General features: G+C 52.5%; 1 protein-coding gene across 1 annotated transcript in view; it reads left to right on the top strand.

Annotated features, from left to right (window-relative positions):
* Window positions 1–11,512: 11,512 nt before the first annotated feature.
* ABCA13 (ATP binding cassette subfamily A member 13) overlaps window positions 11,513–21,308 on the top strand; it is a 386,205-nt gene continuing 376,409 nt past the window's right edge. Inside the window, exon 1 of the mRNA XM_044920208.1 lies at window positions 11,513–11,581. Coding sequence (XP_044776143.1) covers window positions 11,513–11,581 — 69 coding nt within the window. The remainder of the gene's footprint in view (window positions 11,582–21,308) is intronic.

Raw genomic sequence — 21,308 nt, forward strand, 5'->3', positions numbered from 1 at the left:
TCGAGCCCCGTGTCGGGCTCTGCGCTCAGCGCACAGTCTGCTTGAAGATGCTCTCTCTGCTCCTTCCTGCTCTCTTTCTAAAAAAATAAATAAAACCTTGGGGCACCTGGGTGGCTCAGTCGTCATTAAGCGTCTGCCTTCAGCTCAGGTCATGATCCCAGGGTCCTGGGATTGAGCCCTGCATCGGGCTCCCTGCTCAGCGGGAAGCCTGCTTCTCCCTCTCCCACTCCCCCTGCTTGTGTTCCCTCTCTCGCTGTGTCTCCTTCTGTCAAATAAATAAATAAAGCCTTAAAAAAAAAAAATAAAGACAGAAGATAGCTTCACTGTCTTTAAAAAAATAATAAAATCTTAAAAAAATAATAAAACCTCAAAAAAAAAAAGATCAGAAAGCCACCAAGGAGACTCAGGTTAGGGAGTTAATCCCCTGCTCCCAGGGACAGCTCGTGGGGTTGACTCCTTCATGGACCCTCTGTGACTGCTGAACCAGTCCCTACCTGTCCCTCGCTGTCCGCTAAAACCATCCGTGCTTTTGGGGCGCCTGGGTGGCTTGGTTGGTTGAGTGTCTGCCTTCGGCTCAGATCATGATCCAGGGTCCCGGGATGGAGCCCCGCGTCCAGCTTCCTGCTCGGCGGAGAGCCTGCTTCTCCCTCTGACCCTCCCCTGTGCTCTGCTTGTGCTCTCTCTGTCAAGTAAATAAATAAAATCTAGACAAAACAAAACAAAACAAAAACCATCCATGCTTTCATCCTTGGCCACGTGCGCAGCCCGGGGGGTCTGAGCTCCAAGGGCTTGTGGTGAGCCGGGCAGTGTCAGGCAGTGTCCAGTTCACGCTGCTGTCTGCCCCTCACTGGAGAGCGGGCTCAGGACCCAGAGCTTGGGTTCCCCGGACATCTCGTGTACTGAGCCATGGGACACGCTGGAATGACAGGGGCTCGTGGGCCATCCGGAGCACGCTAAACGAGAGGCTTCCACCGGCTTCCGTGGAGGGGGCGCCTCCCTCCTGCGGGCTGGTAGCTCACTGCCTGCTCCTCGGTGAGAGACTGTCATTATTTAGGGCCCCCCTTGAGGGGGCCTGGCTCCCCTTTATAACCAGTGTTCCGCAGAGCGCGCAGGGAGTGGAAACCTCTCGTTGACTTTGCCAAATGGGTAGGAGCAGGTAATCCCCCGGGGTTCAGCTGCAGGGCTTCATCTCCCGCAAAGTGAATTTAATGATTACTACCCCCTAAATCACCCCAACCCAGACGGCGTGCTCAGGGACCACTCCGTCCATCTAAGAATTGCTTATTGTCCCGCCCCGAGGGAGGGCATTGTCCTGGGGGAAGGGCTGAGTCACCCTGAGACACGGAGGACTCAGGTATGTTCCCTTCCAGCAGCATGGGATGCCCTGCAGGTGAGTTCAGAGCGGCTTAGGCAACAGGAACCAGTGACTCTCCACGGGTGGTCCTCAACTCCCAACCTGAGCCATACTTAGAAACGTGTTAAAAATGCAAATCCTCAGGCCCCGGACTTCCTGAATTAACAAATCCGTGCGCGAGACCCACAGTCTACGGTTTGACAGCCCTGTGGATTGCCACAGAACATCCCTCTCCTTAGGTCTTCTCCGTGAGCCTGGGGTCACAGGAGACCCCTTCCCGGTCCTGTCCCAGTCCCGGGGCTGCACAGACAGCTGACTTTTGCTTCTGAAGCCAGAGGGTAGGTTCCTCTCTTTGAGTCCCAGGGGGCAGAACTGGGGCCACCCAAACAATAAGACAAGAGCCCTGCTAGCTGGTGGCTGTTCTGTTTTGTTTTGCATACAGTGCCATGAATTTTTAAAGATAGATGCTTCCATGACTTTTTTTTTTTTTACCATTTTTTTCCTTCCTTCCTTCCTTCCTTCCTTCTTTCATTTTTATTTATTCATTTGAGACAGAGAGATATAGAGAGATCACAAACAGGGGGAGCAGCAGGCAGAGGGAGAGGGAGAAGGAGGCTCCCCGCTGAGCAGGGAGCCAGATGCGGGGCTCGATCCCAGGACCCTGAGATCATCACCTGAGCCAAAGGCAGATACTGAACCAACTGAGCCACCCAGGTCCCCCTGTCTTGTTTTAGTAGGCAGCTAACCCAGTTAGGCTCACTCTGCAAGTCCTGTCGCATGTTCTGTGGGTTGTGCATCCAATGCTAATTCAATTTTCAAAGGCTTTGCAGGACTATTCTGGTCACCTTCACACCTGTGCTCCCCAGGGACTAGTCGGGGTCCTGGGTAGTGTCTACTTTCTAGATTAGTTCTTAAAACCTCTGCTATGTGAATTCTGTCCATCCCCTGCATGCACAGCTTAGGGGGTCTCCAGGATTTCTCACACACATCCAAAGGATCTCCTTCTCTGGCCCCATCTGCTCTGCGATGTTGCCCACAGAGCGGTTTCCAGCTCACTGTTTCCTGATGCCCCCGGCTAGGAAGCTGGGCTGCAGTGTCCCTGAGCAGTTGCACACTTTCTGCACCAGACAACTGAGCCCGCGGGGCTGCCGCCACCACTCACCCGCAGGGACCCCGAAGTGGGGTGGGGAGAGGCAGCAGAACTGCATGCCACAGCATCTCTTTGCGTGTCCTCTGGCTAGAGGTCCCCCCTTTTGGAGTTTTCCCCGTCTGTGTTTGTCCACACTTCCAGGATTTGGGCTGCCCTGAACTCCAAGTCAGGCCACATGGAAGGAACCATCCCGCCCCCAGCAAAAAGGAAGCTCACCACCTTATGGGTCATTGTTCGAGCCTGATGTCTCTACGCATCTGTCTGCTCTTATTTACTTTTCAGAGTTCTCCAAGAGCTGGTTTTTATATTCTGTCCAGAGGTTTTAGTTGCACTCAGTGGAAGAGGTAGGGTGGAATGTGCTTCATCCATCCTAACTAGAACCAGAACCCTAAGTCCTGCCTGGGAGGCAGAAGGCTTCCAGAGAACCTGCGCCCTCAGGGCGCGAGACTGGCAGAGACGACAGTGGGGCACTGGGGCGGCGAACCCACCGAGTCACCCAGCGGGGCGGACCGCGCAGAGAGCCAAGGCGCGCTCCCTCCGCTCCTGGGAGGAGCCTGGAAGTGAGCGAGGGAGGGGCCAGGGCCGGAACGCGAGGACACAGCCAGGGGGGGGGGGGGGGGGGGGGAGGGGGGGTATGGGGTGGGGACCAGAGGCCACATGGGAATGCAGGCACCACAGCAGAGTGTGACAGGGGCTCTGTGGTGCCAAGGCCTGCGGGCATGCGGTGGGGGGCGCGGGGGTGCTCCTCATCCGGAACGCCAGGAAGGGTCCTTGTCGGGAGTGCCAGGCGATCCTCATCCGGAATGAGGTGGGGGGGGGACCTGGGGGGGCGTTCTCGTCGGAAATGCGGGGCGGGGGGGTTGGTCCTCGTCGGGAAAGCGGCGAGGGGAGAGGGCGCAGCGGGGCCGGGGTCTGGGAGCCGGCGGTGCGCACGGGTACCGAGGCCCCGAGTCCGGGCCGGGATCGCCCAGCGAGCAGGTGCACCCGCTCTGGCGGAGCGCAGGGAGACGGCGCCGGGCACCCTGACGGCCAGGACACTCAAGACCAGCACGACGTCCCGGCGGCCGAGGCTGCGAAGGACGGCCAGGGAGGCGGGAGGAGAGGACCGCAGCGCGGGGTGCGCCCGGCCTCAGTTTTGGAAGAGCGCGAGGCTTGCAGAGCAAACGTAGTGGGAGTGCGAGGACCAGGCCTGGCTGCGGAGGGTCTGGGATCGAGGCAGGCAGAGCCGAGAGGGTGCGGGAAACCTGTGCAAGAGTTTGGAGCCCCGCAAGCAAGGTCCTGCGCCGTAGCTGAGGGCTTCGTGGTGGCGGCAGCGATGCTCGCTCGTGGGAGTGCGCGCGTGTGCGTGCGTGTGCGCGCTCCTGTGCGGGTGCGCGCTCGTGGGCACGGACCCCAGGGCGTCGGAACAAAGCCGGGAGGGGCTGCGCGCAGGCTTCCCTCTGGCTGAGCCTGCCCTCCCCGGGAAGCGCGGAGCCTCCGCGTGTGCACGCGGAAAATGAGCCCAGAACACCTGTCTCCTGCCTCCTTTGTCGATTTGTGAGCACCCCAGGGGATGCGGGCAACGGATTTTGGGAAGCCCGCGAGTGTCGGTACAGACGCGGCCGAGTTGTTCCGTCCCAGATGGGAGGCTTCCTTCCCCTTAATCCAGCCCCTTACCGCCCTCACCCGGACACGGCGAGCATGGTGATCCTGAGTCCGTGGCTCCCTTGGATTTTGGATGTTGCGTTTGGTCAGGCTGTCTTTTGCTCCCGAATTAACAACGAGACTCCCTGGCCTCAGTGTAAACAGAAATTGGCTTTCACGGTTTCACCTGCAGAAATGCAACTCCAGCCAAGGCGCAGGTGCGAGAAGCTGATGGATGTAGGTCTCCCTCCCGAGGGCACCAAGGAGAATTCTACTCACTGCGCTGAGATTCAGGCCGCAGGTTTGTGCAACTTTCTTCTCAGTATTGTTAGTCGATTTTCGAGGATTTCTCGTTAAATTTTCTTGGCTCAGTGGGCACCAGATAACACTGGAAGGTGAAAACCACATTTTCCTATCGTGTCTTTTGAATAAGTACCCTTCAGAGACAAGTTGGAATGATGTTTTTCTATTAGAGCAAGAAGAGAAACGAATTCAGATCCATGAGAAAGAATTGAAATTAGCAAGACTTAGAAATTACAATTAAATAAAGAACAATTGGGTGATGAAAGTTCTTTAAACGATGAAACTTTTAATCTCCGATTGTCTGTAATTTTAATAAAGCTTTTTAATGGAGACAAAGAGGCGATTTTACCTGAAAATCCGGAATAATTTACATTGTAACTTTCAACCTGCATTACCATAACCTTTCAAAGGGACCAGCTGAGTGTGTGTCTGGTAATCTCCTCCGTTCAAGTCCGGGGCATGCTCATCTGAGGCTGTGGTTGGCTCTTGGGGCACAGTCCCCTGGCCCTGGGGAGAGGAATCCAAGCTGGAAAGGGTGCATTCAAGCAGTGCTGGCCTGGGCAAGAGGTGGGGGTGGTTTTCAGCCCTCTGTGTGCCTTGTTCTTCTTGCCCTTCTGTTCCGGAATCAGCCCCCCTTCCCTGCTGTATACGTGCCTGGCTCCCTATCCATCCCGCCAGGAAAGCAAACCTCAGTGCGAAGGATCACGGGGGTGGGATGAAGGGCTGGGGTGAGGGTGGCAAAGAGCAGGGAGTGGGGGCAAGTCTAACCAATCCAGAAGGCCAAGCATTATTTTTATAATCCAGTAGGAGACGTCTTAAACAAAGGGCCGATAGCTACGGCGTTGGGATCTGCAGCGACCGTCTGCTCTGCACAGATCATTCATGACACCGAGTCGACCCAGAGCGCCTGTTGACCTCAATCTGAGAGGGGACCAGGCAGTTTCCTTGTCAGGATCTATCATAAAGAGACTTTTCTGGCAAGTCTGTGGCTTTCTGCGTGTCTTCCAGAATCAGAGAATCTCCCCGATCCGGGTAAGGTGCAAGCATCTACCCTGAAGTGCTTGGCCAGTCTCACCTGCAGGTACACAGGCGAATTCAGCTCCCACCCCGCCCCACTTTGTAAAGCCTCCGACTTTCCTGGGGTGGCCGGAACAAAGCACCCCGGGGCCGGGTGGCTTAACAACATGCTTTATGTCACAGTGAGGGAGGCTGGGAGTGCAAGATCAAGGTGTGGGCAGGTCGGTTTCTTCCAGGCTTGTGGATAGGCTGCCTTCTCCCCGTGTCCGCATTCACTCTCCTCTGGGCACGCGTGGAAAGAGACCCACCTCTGGTGTCCCTGCCTCTCCTGAGGACACCAATCCTACCGATCAGCACCCCCCCCCCAGGACCGCATTTAACCTTAATTACCTCCCACGGGGCCCCATCCCCAAATACAGTCACAGCGGCCTGGCACCCCGCCCCCATCCTTGTAAAGGAATCAAAATGAGTTCGCTCCTTGCCGAGTCTGAAATTGCACCAGGTTAATTTGTCGCACGAAGAAAACTTTTTTTTTTAAAGATTTATTTATTTATTTATTTGAGAGAGCGAGAATGAGAGAGAGAGAGAGTACATGAGAGGGGGGAGGGTCAGAGGGAGAAGCAGGCTCCCCGCCGAGCAGGGAGCCCGATGCGGGACTCGATCCCGGGACTCCAGGATCATGACCTGAGCCGAAGGCAGTCGCCTAACCAACTGAGCCACCCAGGCGCCCCATGAAGGAAACTTTTATTTGCAGCAAATAAGGAGAACCCCGGGGAATGGCTTCCAAAGCCCTGACTCCCTAAGTGAGGGTGGACGGGTTCCTTTGGTTTAGGGTTAGGATGAATATTTTGATAGGGAAGCCTTGTCATCCTAGGTAGAGGGGGGCTACAGTCGTGCACGCACCTGAAGGAAACATGCCTGTCCGTACATTGTATGTTAGTAAATGGGGCTTGGGCTTCTCCCTGGGCGGAGATTTTAGTATTATAATGAGGTGAAGGTGATTGTAGGTCATTCCAGAGGTGACTCCAGGGTCCATCTGCGCAGGCGTGCATCTGCTTGAGCTCAAAGGGCCTGGGCGGTCCGGCTGGTCCAGGGCAGGGGTGGGAGGGGGGTGGTGGGGGAGGGGGGGTCTCATCAGGAGAGCCACCATCACCTGGGGGGAGGTGGTTTGGGGTTTCCTTTGCCTGAGTTGAGAGGAAAGCCGGAAAGAAGAGCTTAGGGGAAAATGTAAGACAAAGGTTAGTGAGTCCAAGCAGGTGGGCAGTCAAGGCCAGGTCTTGGGGTCCAGCAGGTGACATCCTCACACCTCCTCCCTTACCAGGCGTGGCTTCTCCCCCTTCTCTGTTTCTGTAGGGATGTCCACATTCCTTCCTTTCTGGCCTGGTGGGGCAGCAGGAGGCCCTTGTGTTCCAGGCTGCATGAGTGCTGTGGGCAGGGGTCATCGACGGGACCTGTAGCTCCAGCAAGGGAGGGGGAGACAGGCAGGGGAAGGGGGGGCGAGCCTCCAGAGAGAACTCTGCACACTGGCCACTTTAACTAGTAAATGCCCCACCTCCATGGCTCGGCACAGGGACATTTGTGTCCCGATCACGGTGCATCCACTGAACGCTCCTTGCTCAGGGGGCTTTGCCACATGTTGGGGAGGGTCCCAGGATCCTTCCATCTTTCCCTCCTACTGTATAGGGCCTCTCCTGGAGAGCGGGGAGGTCCTGTCCCTGTGCTTGAATAAAACCACCTGCATTGGGGAACCTGGACTGGAAAAGAGAAGTGCCAAGCTCCCCACTGTGGAAGTCCTGTGGGGCACCCACCTCTTAGCAGGTGCTGTGCTCTGTGGGAGGGACAGTGGCTGTCCCTGCCTCACGGGCCTGGACAGCTGATTGTCTTGCTCACCCTGCTGCGGCCTAGTCTGCATCCCTCTCCTCCCCTACCCAATCCTCTTTTATTGTTATTATGTTATTATGTACACCTTGCCGCTTCTTCAGGGCTCTTTGGGGTCCTAGGGAAGGGGAAGGGAGGGGAAAGGACAGAGGTGGGTGAGAGGAGCGCTGTGTTGGTTCACAGCCTCGGGGCTTCGGGGGTGAGACCTGAGACCTGCCTGCTCGGAGCTCAAGGCCAGGCCAAGACAGGCAGCCCTGCAGATGGGCAGGCGCGGGTGTTCGCGCCGGGGAGAACAAAGGCAAATGAAAAAAAAATTAAACTTCCTTACAACCTAGAGCCCATTGACAAGTTCTCGGGACAGGCAGAGTGACCTTCCTCCAGAAACTCAGCTGCCTCAATGTGAATACTCTGCTAGAGGCAGAAGGCAGCCTTAGCTTGACATTAGCCTGAACTCCGGGATCCAGGATTTGGAAACTTCCTTTAGCTCTACCCACCTCCCCCCCACAAGGTATATGTTAGCAATCATCCCCCAATCATATGGACCCCGATATACATCTGAAGGGTCTCATGACTAAGGGTTTACTAGACTGTAGTAAATGACCTTGTCCTAACCACAGCTAGCCCCTCAAGGTCCTGGAAACCTTACTTCCAAATCCCTTAGAGACTCACGCTGTCCCTAACCCCCTCCCAACTTGAAAGTATATACTCAGTCACCCTTCATGACCCCCCGTGCAGCTCTTTCTATCCAAGGGTCCTGTTCCTGTGCTTGAATAAAACCACCTTTTCTGCACTGAAGATGCCTCAAGAATTCTTTCTTGACCCTTTGCTCCCGAACCCCAACACTTTACATCATAAGGAGCAAGGGAACTTATACTTGAGGCTTGTTTTGGGTGCCCCAAGATGAGATCTCCTCTCCACCCCCAAACCTTAAAGTTTCTTTTTTTTAAAAAAGATTTTATTTATTTATTTGACAGAGACACAACGGGAGAGGGAATGCAAGCAGGGGGAGTGGGAGAGGGAGAAGCAGGCTTCCCACTGAGCAGGGAGCCCAATGTGGGGCTCAATCCCAGGACCCTGGGATCATGACCTGAGCCAAAGGCAGACGCTTAACGACTGAGCCACCCAGGCACCCTGAACCTTAAAGTTTCTAAAGAGGCCTTAATGGGGTTCAGTCGCGTGCACCCTATGGATGGTCTCAGCACCCATCCCTCTCTCAGGACCGTGTCCTTGGGGCAGCCTCTGGGAGCGGAGGAGGCAAATGGGATGCACGTTCCCGGAACAGGGAGGGAGTGAGGAGTTTCCAAAGGCCGGGGTCCAGCTGGCTGGTCAGCCGGCGGTCACATCCTCTGGATGACTCCTCCAGCCAGTTGGTGCTCAGGTCGTGACCTCTGTGTGCACGTGTGCGTGCCCATCCCTGTGTGTGGGGGTGCCTTCAACACTGTGGTGAGAGCAGGAAGGTGCTCGGGGCCGGACTCCATGGGGTGCACTGTGTCCGCCTACCCCAGCAGGTAAGCTAAGCAGCAGCCGCTGGGGAGGAGGCCTTGGCTTTGGCTCCCCTGAGTAGGGCTTGAGCAGCCACTGCCTGATGTCGCGGGAGTCAGGGTGTGACAGTTTACAAAGCAGGTGACACCACATGAAGAAGGAAGGTGGTCAGGAGTCGGGCTCCAAGTGCAGACCCGTCCAGGCACCGTATGTTTAGGTGAGCCTGGCTGTGAGCTGGGAGGAGATGGGTGGTGAAATGCACTAAAAAAAAAATCATGTATTGACCTGAAATTCACATAACCTAGAATCGGCCATTTGAAAGTGACCTATCAGTACATTCCCATTGTTGTACAACCCTCGCTTCTCCTTCGTTCCCAAAACATTTCCTTCACTCCACAGGCAAACCTGCAGGGCACCCGGCTGGCGTGCGACTCTTGATCTCGGGGTCCTGAGTTCCAGCCCCATGTTGGGCGTAGAGATTACATAAAAATAAAATTTTCAGGGCGCCTGGGTGGCTCAGTCGTTAAGCGTCTGCCTTCGGCTCGGGTCATGGTCCCAGGGTCCTGGGATCGAGCGCTGCGTCGGGCTCCCTGCTCAGCGGGAAGCCTGCTTCTCCCTCTCCCTGCTTGTGTTTCTGCTCTCGCTAACTCTCTCTCTGTCAAATAAATATATAAAATCTTCAAAAAAAGAAAAGAAAAGAAAAAGAAAAAAAAATCTTCAAAGGGAAACCCACACCTACTTAAAGTTTCTCTGATTGGTCCCTCCCTCCCCAGGCCCTGGCACCTGCCAGCCTGCTTTCTGTGCATGGATTTATCTATTCCGGATGTTTCCATCCATGTGGAGCATCCAGCATGGGTCATTTCCACACCATTTGGCTATTGTGACTAGTGCTGTGATGAGTATGAGTGCACACGCTCTTGTTTGAGTCCCTGCTTTGAATGATTTGGGGTACATACCTAAGACCAGAGATGCTAAAGTGTACTTTTAGAGGGGCGCCTGGGTGTCTCAGTCAGTTAGGCATCAGGTTCTTGGTTTCCGCTCAGGGTGTGATCTCAGGGTTGTGGGATCGAGCCCCGCGTCAGGCTCCGCGCTCAGTGCAGAGTCTGCTTGAGATTCTCTCTCTTTCCCCCTCTGCACCCCCCTCCTGCATGCACGCACGTGCTCTCTCCCTCTGAAATGAAATAAAATGAAATGTACTTCTTGAATTTTGGAAAACTGTTATGTGTAGCGACCCATCCTCATGGGAACATTTGTGCTAGGAATATGACACTCGTGCGTTCTCCCACGAAAGCAGGGCATGCAATTGTGCATGTCTACGCAAAAAAAAAAAACAAAAAACAAAAACTGTTACAAACGTAAAATGGAAAAACACACACACACACACACACAAACCCATAGCTGGGGGCTTTTCCTTGTACTGGAGTTTTAAAAAGATGGGGACAGTCCCTGTGATGTAAAGCGTTGTGTTGTCTGTGGAGGGAGTCAGAGTAGCGAGGCTTAGGGAACAGGATGGGGCTGGAGGGCTGAAGGCCAAGGGCGGTGGGGCACGCTGGCCTGTGCGCTGCGCCCCACCCCTGCCCGGGCCAGCCTTCCCTCTAGTGCTGCGAAATATGTAACCGATAACAGATGACAGTTTTTAAACCAGGTTCTTTTAAAAAATAGGTTGATGGGATAATTGAGTAAATCCCTTTGCTGAAGCCTGTGACCCTGTTTCCTGTTGCAAAAGCCACTGATGGAGCATTCTCGGCTTGTGCAAGTCGCTTTAGGGCATGGAAGACCACAAGGTGCTGGTTGCCTGACATTCCCCTGACCACAACTGGGGGCAACAGGAACCCGGGAGCCTCGGCCTCTGGGACGATGGAGCAACCTATGCCCCGCTGAATCCAGCAGGCTGCTTGACAAGGTAACGTGTGCAAGACTCACCCGGCCCAAGGGACCCACAGGCTTGCAGAGTCTTGCCAGCTCCGAGAAGGTGCCAGAGAGCCCCCGCCGTGGCTGCTCATGGCGCTTGGCCATCAGCCTTTCTCCCAGGGCTGCAGTGATCAAGGGCAGACGGGAGAGAGGCTGGCCCATCCTGTCTCAGCAAGTCATCTAGGGTTTGCTCACCGGCTGGAGGGAAGGCTGATGGGACCCCTGCTGAGCCTCCTTCAGGAAGCACGGACCCCTTGGGGGACAGCCCGGCTGACCTTGAACTTAACCACCCCTGCTCTGTCCGCGGGGAGACCCACGCGGCTTCCATCTCTTTTCCCTCTGATTCCCTGCCAGGGGGCCTCCAAAATGGAAAAGGTTCTGGTTGATGATTCGTGTGATAGCTGAAGTGTCGGGGGCTGGGGGTGGGGGAGGAAGAATTCCAGGCAATTCACATCAGGGCCGAGGGGGTCCGCGTGACCGTGAGCGCTGCCCTGCTTCCCGCCGCTCGCCGGAGCGCTGTGCGCTCTTGGAACCGTGTGCGCACGCGGGAAAGGGCCCCAGGCTGCTCCCAGTAACCCAACCCTCCCAACAGTGGGCAGCCCGTGAAAAGGAAAGGTTTCTCAACAGAACAGAACAAGAGGGACATTCGATGCCCGCCGTGCTCAGCCACCAGTAATCTGTCTTGCATCACTCACTTTTGTTGGGATTGACTAATGCGCGCCCGGCCTTCGCCCGGATCTGCAGATATAAGCCCGGGCTTCTCTGGCTTCCTGACTGAGAGGAGGAGGGCAGGCATGGGTACGGCTGGGCGCCAGTTTGCAGCCCTGCTCTGGAAGAACTGGCTCTGCAGACTCAGGCATCCGGTGAGTGCTGCAGGCCTGCCCCGGGATTCCCCGGGGAGGGTGAGGCGCAGGGATCCAGGAGATGGAGGAGATGCAGGGCTAATGTGGCCTGCCTGCCCCACCCTGCAGGGAATTGGGGGGAGGCTGCCTTAAAGGCCAGAAGAGCCGAACTGTCACAACCAGTCTGCACCGTCTTGTCAGAAAAGGGCTAATTGAGAAAAACTCTAAAAAAAAATTAAAGGTGGAATTTGAACCATAATTAGTGTTTCCGGGCCTCTGCAGATGCCTCTGGTGGAAGGCACAAGGGCCTAAATACTATGTTACAGGTAAGGACCCCATGACCCCAGAGCTGGTATGGTCCATCCACTCACTGTTAATTCTTGGCTTTTTGGAGCCCTATCCAAATGATACTGCGAGGCGCTCCTCAGGGGTTTGGAATGGCTCAAACCAGCCTTGTGCTAATGTTACATAAACACCCTCTAAGTATACGTTTTAACGATGCAGAAATAGCCTGCTTATCACTCTGGCGACCTCTGCTTTATTTCTAACTGCGCCAGATTAAAATTAACACATACCAATGTCATTTCCAGCAGAAATAGATCTGCAGTCGTTTCTACAGACTTCGCAGATTTTTTTTTTTTTAAAGATTTTATTTATTTATTTGAGACAGAGAGAATGAGAGACAGAGAGCATGAGAGGGAGGAGGGTCAGAGGGAGAAGCAGACTCCCCGCCGAGCAGGGAGCCCGATGCGGGACTCAATCCAGGGACTCCAGGATCACGACCTGAGCCGAAGGCAGTCGCTTAACCAACTGAGCCACCCAGGCACCCGACTTTGCAGATTTTAAGGCCCACACAGCCTATGGGGTTTTCCTGCTGACCCACTCTTCTCTTTGAAGACATTCAGTAACTGACACTGAATTTCATTTTGCCGATTTCTCATCATCCAGAACATTCTTGAGACCTTGAAAGGTGTTTTCTTTCTCCTGCAGGGGCCTTCAGGATTCCCACGACTTTGGTGGGAAATTTGATTGCACCAAAGTTTTAAGATCAGGAACCAACAAGCGAGGCTTCTGGTCTTTATTGTTAGTACTTGGGGTCTGCGTAGGTGTTTTTCAATTTATGAATCTATTTTACTGACGTATAGGTTTTGAGGAACTGAGCCTATGTTTCTAAGAAAGAATGTCTCCGGGTGAAAGTTAATTGGCCAGGTACCACAATTCCTGCTTTTTGTGTATCAGCTCAGGGGGGCAGGGACCAGGACCGTCTACCCTGCAGCCTCAGGTGCTTTGATGGTTTAAACATAGTCATGGTGATTAATGCTGCTGAGATGAGCATGCTTATCAGATAGAAATACACAACTCATTGATTTATCTGGCGACGGCTCATTTTAAGTGCTGTCCTGCATCCCATCCTTCTTTGCCTTGTTTTTCTCTGTAGTATTTTTCACCTTACAACATACCACCAATTTCCTTGCTTGTTACCTTCCTCTGGAGCCCGCCTGGCTATCTCAGATCCCCGGGAGCGGGGAGTTTTAGTCTGATTTGTTCGCCGATAGATTCCCTAGCGCCCAGAGGGTACCTGGCATGCAACAGGTGTTCAATAAATATTGGCTGAAAGAGCAAAGTAAGAAAGGAATACAGGATTTATGGCATCTCTGCTGGGTGCTAGATGCTAGGTGGCCAGATAAACGTGTACCCTGCCCTCAAGGAGCTGGAGCTCAGGACCCGGAACAGCAGTGGGACAAATTACCTGTTTAATGAGCTCCTTCTGGGGAAAAATCCTACAGGTGTCCCTGCACAAAAGGGAAATGATACTTGCACAAAGGTATTTAGCACTGCACTGCTTAGATGAGTAACATCACAGGGCGTAGACACCACAGGGTCTAGAACCGATGTTTCCGTAGTAAATAAGGAGCGGGCACTGTTCGTAGGACGAACACACTGGAAGGAACCATGATCAGGGAAATGCAGATTGAAATCTCGTGCCATTTTTATATTTTCTGATCTTATATATGTGCAATTTTACATTTCATTGTATTTTATTATTGTAGTTCTTTTACTTTTTAATTTTTTCAGAGATTTTATTTCTTTATTTGAGAGAGAGAGAGAGAGAGAGATAGTGAGAGAGAACAAGAGCGGGGAGGAGGGGGGAAGCTGGTTTGATGCTGAGCAGGGAGCCCAATGTGGGACTCGATCTCAGGACCCCGGGATCAGGACTTGAGGCAAAGGCAGACACTCAACCAACCAAGCCACCCAGCTGCCCCTGTTGTAGTTCTTTTAGAAAATGCTTTATTATGGACACTTGAGACAGAGAAAAATAGAATAGTGTAGAATGGATGAGTAATACCTCTCATCTTTATCTTCATACTTAGCTTCATAGATTGCTGACTTTCTATTCTTTTTTTTTTTAAAGATTTTTATTTATTTATTTGTCAGAGAGAGAGAGAGAGAGAGAGAGAACAAGTGGGGGGAGCAGCAGAGGGAGAGGGAGAAGCAGGCTCCCCACTGAGCAGGGAGCCCGATGCGAGACTCGATCCCAGGACCCTGGGATCATGACCTGAGCCGAAGGGAGATGCTTCACGACTAAGCTACCCAGGCGTCCCTGACTTTCTATTCTTCTTGGGGGAAAAATGACTTGAGATTTTTTTTTTTGACAGAGAGAGACACAGCAAGAGAGGGAACACGAGCAGGGGGAGTGGGAGAGGGAGAAGCAGGCTTCCCGCCGAGCAGGGAGCCCGATGCAGGACTCGATCCCGGGACCCTGGGATCATGACCTGAGCCAAAGTCAGATGCTTACCCTACTGAGCCACCCAGGCACCCTGGATGCACATAATTTATTTAAACGTTTCCTTATGCTGGATAGTCAGGTTCCTCCTTGTTCTTACTGTTGGGCATGACATCTTTATTCTGCATGAGGGACACATCTTCTGCTAGGTCATTTCTCTTGAATGAATTTCCTGGAGCTGGTTTCTGGGTCAGAGGCGAGGGCACTGGCTGGGCACGTCCAGAGCAAGAGCCCCCAGGAGCGCCCACCTAGGCCGTTTCCAAGCAACCTGGCCAACATTAGCAAATGGCCACTGGCCACATGAATTTATATATGTGCTTTTGCATTTCATATTAACTGTAAATGAATCTGATGCATCGCTTCTCACTTTAATAATTTAATAAGAACAGCAAGAAGAAAGAATGAGATATCTCCTTGTTCTGCAACTTTGGGGGGTTTCCGTGTTTTGTTAGGAGGGGCCAACCTGTCACCCATGCAGGTGGATGGCACTGCTCGCCCAGTCTGCCCCTCAATCGCGGAGTGGAGACTGTTCTCGGAGTCTCCTGTGTGTCTTAAAATCAAACTCTCTGCTCTGCGTTTCTAGTTTCCCTCTCCTTTAATGAAAACTGTTGCAAACCTTTGGGGTTTGGTGAACTTTTATTGAAGCCTTGGGCTAGTGGAGGGGGGCCTGGAGCATTTGAATGTAAGGACAGCATTGTCCTAGAACATCCGTGGTCCACTCCCAACTAGGGGCCAGAGGGGGCTGACGGAAATCACAAAACTCCACCAGCCACCTATTCAAAGAGGAACCCACTTTCACCTGTTGACAGACCCACTCCTAACCCAGAGCCCTCCCTGCCCATGAAGCACTGTATTCTCGCTTTCAAGGACCACGTATGTGGCAGAATGCACACTTGCTTCTAGACACAGACAAGGGTGATGGGGTCTTCACCGGAGCTGGCTCCTTCTGGCCTAGCTCCCAGGAAGCCCCGAGGCTGAGTTAGCTCCACATCCGTGGGCTCTCCACTCAGTGCAAAGCCAGACTCGAACTTGTCCCCGCTCCCACAGGAGAGCCCCTAGGAAGCCCACCCCAACCCCGGGCTGAGTCCCTTAGGGCTGGTCCTTGAAACCACCATCTGGGAAACCCCTCTTCTGGTTTCACACATGAAGAACCAATTCTCAAGCCAAGCTTCAACGACTGCAGACCTCGGAGCTGTTGTATGTATGTGCGTGTGTGTTTTCCTTTTATGAGATCTTCGAGTTTTTGTCCACCCCTGCACGTAGGTGCTACCAACCTAACCTAGTGTCCCAGCATAATTTCCCTTTGGAAACAACATGCTGGCCATGATTCTGTATTTTTCTGACCTTGCAAGAAATTTTAGCTATCAAGTCCCAGGAGTAAAGTAGGTCTTATTTCTTTTGGAAATTGTTTCGGTCTTAGAGACTGATGCTGGCTGGTTTTGTATAATTACAACTTACCGATTATTTGTTGCCAGATTCGCTATAAAGGTCTACAAGAGTGTTCATTGGAACCGGAGTGTCAAAGGTTCAGAGCTGACCGCTTTGCTAGGCAGGTTGGAAAAAAGATCAAAGGTTGGCTCCTGGCAGCATGCTATAGTTGTATATATTTTTTTTAAATAGCAGAATAGGGGCGCCTCGCTGGCTTAGTCGGTGGGGCACGTGACCCTAGATCTCGGGTTGTGAGTTCGAGCCTGCTGGGTGTAGAGATTATGTAAAGATAAAATCTTCATTTTTTAAATTTTAATTTTTTAAAGATTTTATTTATTTGAGAGAGTGTGAGCGCATACAAGATTTGGGGAGGGCAGAGGGAGAAGTGGACTCCCCACTGAGCAGAGAGCCCCACTTGGGGCTCGATCCCAGGACCCTTGGGACTATGACCCAAGTCAAAAGCTGACGCTTAACCGACTGAGCCACCCAGGTGCCCCTAAAGATAAAAATCTTTATAAAAATATAGCAGAATAGCTTTATATTAGAGGAGATGAGACAGTTCAGAAGTTCAAACATGAACTCTATGAACAGACAGATGTTGGAAGTGCTACTGAAGGGGTCATAGATATAATGACCTCCACGTGGTTTCGTGGATGAAAAATTAAAGAAAAGTCACTGCCGTGGAATCTTGGTGCTGAAAAGAGGTGGCTGAGATTCATTTACCACTATTTTCTCGTTGGGAGGCTGGATTTGTCAAAGCGAGGCCTCCCCTGTCGCCTGGAAGGCAGTTGGGGTGCCTTGGTGCCGGCCCGGGGAAAGTGTCTCGGTCTGCGCGGGCTGCCTTCGCAAACCCCACAGCCAGGCCGGGCCCGCGGACACCCACCATCTCAGATCCGAGTCTACAAGCCGGAGAACAAGAGTGTCTGTGGTCCACCTCAGAGCAGGGGCTGGCGGAATGATGGTGAGCTCCTGGGCGGAGGGAAGTCCCCCACAGTGGGACCGTAAGGAAGAGCAGGCTCTGGCATTTTCCACAGTCTGTCCATGTCCGAGCCCAGGACCTCCGGCCTCGGTGGGCTCTGGCTCCTCAGGAGGCCCTGGGGTGCTGTCACGGTAGGACCTGGGCCTCTCGAGCCAGGTCCAGGACACAGCCCGCTGGCCCTTCCTCGCCCCAGATGGCAGTCAGGGTGGCAACAGCCCTCCCTCCTTGCTAAGCTTGCACTCAGCCTCGAATGGACAGCGTGTGGGGCTCTGACTGTTTGGATGTCCCTGGGGTCAGGGCATCTTTGCTGCCTGCCTCTGAGCAGTGACCCCCAGGAGACCTCCACCCATGCACCCTAGAGCTACAGACCAGGCATTGCTCCCAAGATGGGGAGAGGGAGGCAGAGTGTCCTTGGACCTTGCCACCGTCCCCAGCAGTGACAGGCAAATCCACGTGTCCCTGCAAACAGCCCTAGACAGCCTACACGGCGCGCTCTCCGTTTGGCTGGCACGCTGTCTCCGGCAGGTGAGCAGGTGAGCAGGTGAGCCGGCGGCCCTGAGCCCCGGCAGGGGGTGGGGGGGAAGCTGGCCATCACTGAAGTTCACTGAGGGTCACCGAGGGTCACTCAGGTATGTCTCAGCTTACTCAGAGCAGTGGTCCAGGAAAAGCGGTTCTGAAATCGAATTACTGAAAAGCAAACCTCATTTTGTATCTTTAGAGGGGGGCAAGCTGTGTGGGTTTGTTTGCTTTGTTCCTGGTCATAATCGTGATGTCAGCAGGGCCTTTTCTTTCATTTTGATGGATCTTCAAGTGCTTCGGATTCCTCCGAGGTCTCAGGGTGCTCGGGATGGAATAGAGCGCCACACAGACCAGCTCTGAAGGGCAGTGGGCACTCTTTCTGTAAACAAAGTGTTTTATCTTATTCACAGTTTTGCTCACTGTGGGCGTTCTGCTCCACATCAAGGCCCAAGTTTAAGAATGCAAGAATATCCAGTCTTTTTTTTTTTTTTAGATTTTATTTATTTATTTGAGAGAGAGTGAGCACAAGCAGGGGGAGCAGCAGAGGGGGAGGGAGAAGCAGGCTCCCTGTTGAGCACGGAGCCCAATGAGGACTCGATCCCAGGACCCTGGGATCATGACCTGAGCAGAAGGCAGACGCTAAATGGACTGAGCCACCCAGGCGCCCCTAGTCCTGGGAGATTTTATTTAGAGTGGTGAATTTGTGTGGCTTCCATGAAAAACAAAAACAAAAACAAAAGCAACAATAACCAAACAACCAAAAACCAAAAAGCAGAGCCCTCTTCCTTTCCGGACAGGTGTTTCTTCCTTACTCAGGAATGTGGGTCTTACTGGGAAACCTGGAGTTTCCCTGGTTTATTTACTTTGACCTCAGGTAAGACTGGGTTTCCAATGACAAGGAAGGTTAACCAAACCAAACCCAACCAACTTCCTGGTAACGATAACCCCAGAGACCAGGGACAAGGGGCACCTCAGGCTTGTTTTACGAGGTTGTATTGGAGGCCCCGGCTGTGTCCTGGGGATCATGTAAACTGGGGAGCACATTCATTTTGTCACCCTGGGGCTCTGAGGTCAGCTCTGCGTTTGCCACCCAGCTGCGTCTGCCCCCCTTGCCTGCCACCTATTTCCCGTGGCTGAATCACCGCTCACCCGAGGGAGGGACACCACTGCGCCCAGTCCCACCTGGTTACTGGTGTTCTGGAGCAGGTAGCTGGGGCTTGTCCCCACGTGGGGCTCACAGGCACGTGTCCCCCTGTGGGTTTGAAGCTGGAGCTCCTGGCAGAGCCTAACCTGTGCACCTGAGAGCTCCCGTTTGGAAAACAACCACTCCTTAGGGCCGAGGGGGAAGAGGCAAGGAGGTGTGTGTCCTCCACCCATCCTGTCCTCTGTCCCAGACTTAGGGATCCCGTCCGTGTGTGGGACTCGCAAGGCTGCTAGGAGGGACCCACATGGAAGGTCAGACAGTGTTGTGTGTGCCCTCGGGGCGGGGGCGCCTGGGAGCACGGAGTCTTTCCTTGGCCCCAAACACAGAAATGTTAGAATAAATTCCACACAGTGATATGTCTCAGCCGAAAGGCACTCACACTACCTTCCATTGCTACGAGTCATGCTACCCGCCGACCGATTTCCTTTCAGAAGGGATGTGCAGGTCACATGGTGCCAACTGGTGTGTCTGGTGCTGTGTCCTCTTGGCCCATGGTGGTGGGTGCGTGTGGTCTCTGCTGGCTGACTTCATCCACGTCCAGTGGCATATTAAGGTTTATTCAATCTTCTCTTTTGAGAGGTTACTGTAAAAAGGAACATATTTATCTGTATTTTCCCTCATATAAATTGCCCACAGGGGCACCCATCCAGCTCAGTTGGTGGAGTGTGCGACTCTTAAATCTTGGGGTGGTGAGTTCGAGCCCCACGTTGGGGGTAGAGATAACTTAAAAATAAAATCTTAAAAAAAATAATAAACTGCCCATCAAATTCTTTTCCAATTTTGTAATTAGGAGGCTGGTGATTTTCTCCGGTGTTTGTGTGTGTGTTTTTTTAAGATTTTATTTATTTATTTGACAGAGAGAGACACAGTGAGAGCAGGAACACAAACAGGGGGAGTGGGAGAGGGAGAAGCAGATTCCCCGCTGAGCAGGGAGCCCGAATGCGGGGCTTGATCCCAGGACCCTGGGATCATGACCTGAGCCGGAGGCAGATGCTTAACGACTGAGCCACCCGGGAGCCCCTGCAAGAAGTATGTTTTATTCACCCACGGTTTGATCAACAGTCTACTTACGTCTAGTTTCACTAGATTTGAATTTACTCTGGTTTGGACTTCCATCCACTTGTGGTTACTCTGTGAAGCTTTAGTTTATCTTTATAAAAATTATATCCGAATTCAGGGGGTATGATCCGCCCCCCCCCACCCCAGGCCAATGGCTCTTCTCTGCCTTGTGGTACCAAAAAGGTTATTTTGCATATATTTTGAAACGTGGTCGAGTCTGTTTTTGGACATCTGCAGTAGGTGCCATATGAATGTTTAATGCATGAGCACTGAAAGAAAAGCAACTGTTATTCAATATAAAGCTTAAAAAGCCATAATAGTAAAGAACAAACAAGGGAAGCGAGAGAGCTGGTCCATCTCTTTCCATCCCAGCTAACTCTGCGGCCAGCATAAAGATTTGCACGGGCTCTCTTAGGGAATTTTGGATGCTGATGGAGAGGTCCTGGGTGTCCCAGCTCCGAAAGGCAATGGATGACTGAAAGGCAATGGATTGAGGCCAACTGGGCTGATGGTTGCTATTTGGTTTTGACTCGGGCTTTGTTTGGACCTGCTCTTGTTGCACTGTTTTATGGCTAGGACCTCATAATACTTCTGGGAAAGTCTCCTCTTCCGAGAGGCTGGCATCCGGAGGCCCATCCGCCCCAAAGAGACACAATAGAATTTCACGCTCTCTACAAAGCCCTTTGTTTCCAAAGATCAGGCAGGAGACTAATTACATGCTTTGCTTCAGCTTCCTTGATATTCTAAACTTGTTGTGATGTTTTCCTCCTCGCCCAGCCAGTGGGTCTCATGACCACCTTCTCCCTCTGAAAAGCTCTTTCCTCTTGATTCATTGGTAATTTTAGTTTTTGTACTGGGGGTGTTTTATTCTTTGTGGTTTTCGGTTGTAACCGAAACCATATGCTGCCCGAGCAACCTGGAGGATTTAAGGATGTGTTTAGTTAAACTCAGCCTGTAGGATGTTCCGTTCAAGTCAGATGGAAAAGGATTTATTTCATGCACAGGCCTGAGGTTCAGTCCACGTTCCATCACAAATTAGTTTGAGGATACGGAGCAAAATAATGATGATTTCTGTCTCTGATGTGGAAAATTGGCACAAAGTTACCTACCTCGCTGGTTGTTGGAAGGCTAAAATAATGGATGAGCTTGTAGACGGTCCAGGGCTCTGGGTAGGATATGAGGACAGGGCTTGGTTGTCCTCATGTGGGCGTCCCCAGAAGAGTCCCACGCACGGGATGCGCACACGTACATGTTCTCCATCCTCCCAGAAAAAGACCCGGCCATGTGTGTTTCCCCAGTGCCTGAAACATGCTACACACTTCCGGATGAATGAATGCATGAGTGAATGAACGAATGAAAAAGTATATTGACTTTAGAGGTGCTGGGTGGCTCAGTCAGTTAAGCGTCTGCCTTTGGCTCAGGTCATGATCCTGGGGTCCTGGGATCGAGTCCTGCGTCAGGCTCCCTGCTGAACAGGGAGCCTGCTTCTCCCTCTGCCCCTCCCTCCCCACTTTCTGTCATGCTGTCTCCCAAATAAATAAATAAAATAAAAAAAAGTACCCTGACTTTTATTGCTCCAGTGCACAGTAATTTAATGATCCGTTCTCCTATTTTTTTTTTTTTTTGCATGACTTCCATTTTTTTTTCATTCACAAATAATGGAAGCATTGTTGAGGACACCTCTTTTTTTTTTCTTTTAAAGATTTTATTTATCTGAGAACGTGCGAAAGCGAGAGAGATCACAGAGGGAGAGGGAGAAGCAGACTCTCTACTG

The sequence above is a fragment of the Neomonachus schauinslandi genome, chromosome 12 (genome assembly GCF_002201575.2).
Source record: "Neomonachus schauinslandi chromosome 12, ASM220157v2, whole genome shotgun sequence".
NCBI classification, from domain to species: Eukaryota; Metazoa; Chordata; class Mammalia; order Carnivora; family Phocidae; genus Neomonachus; species Neomonachus schauinslandi.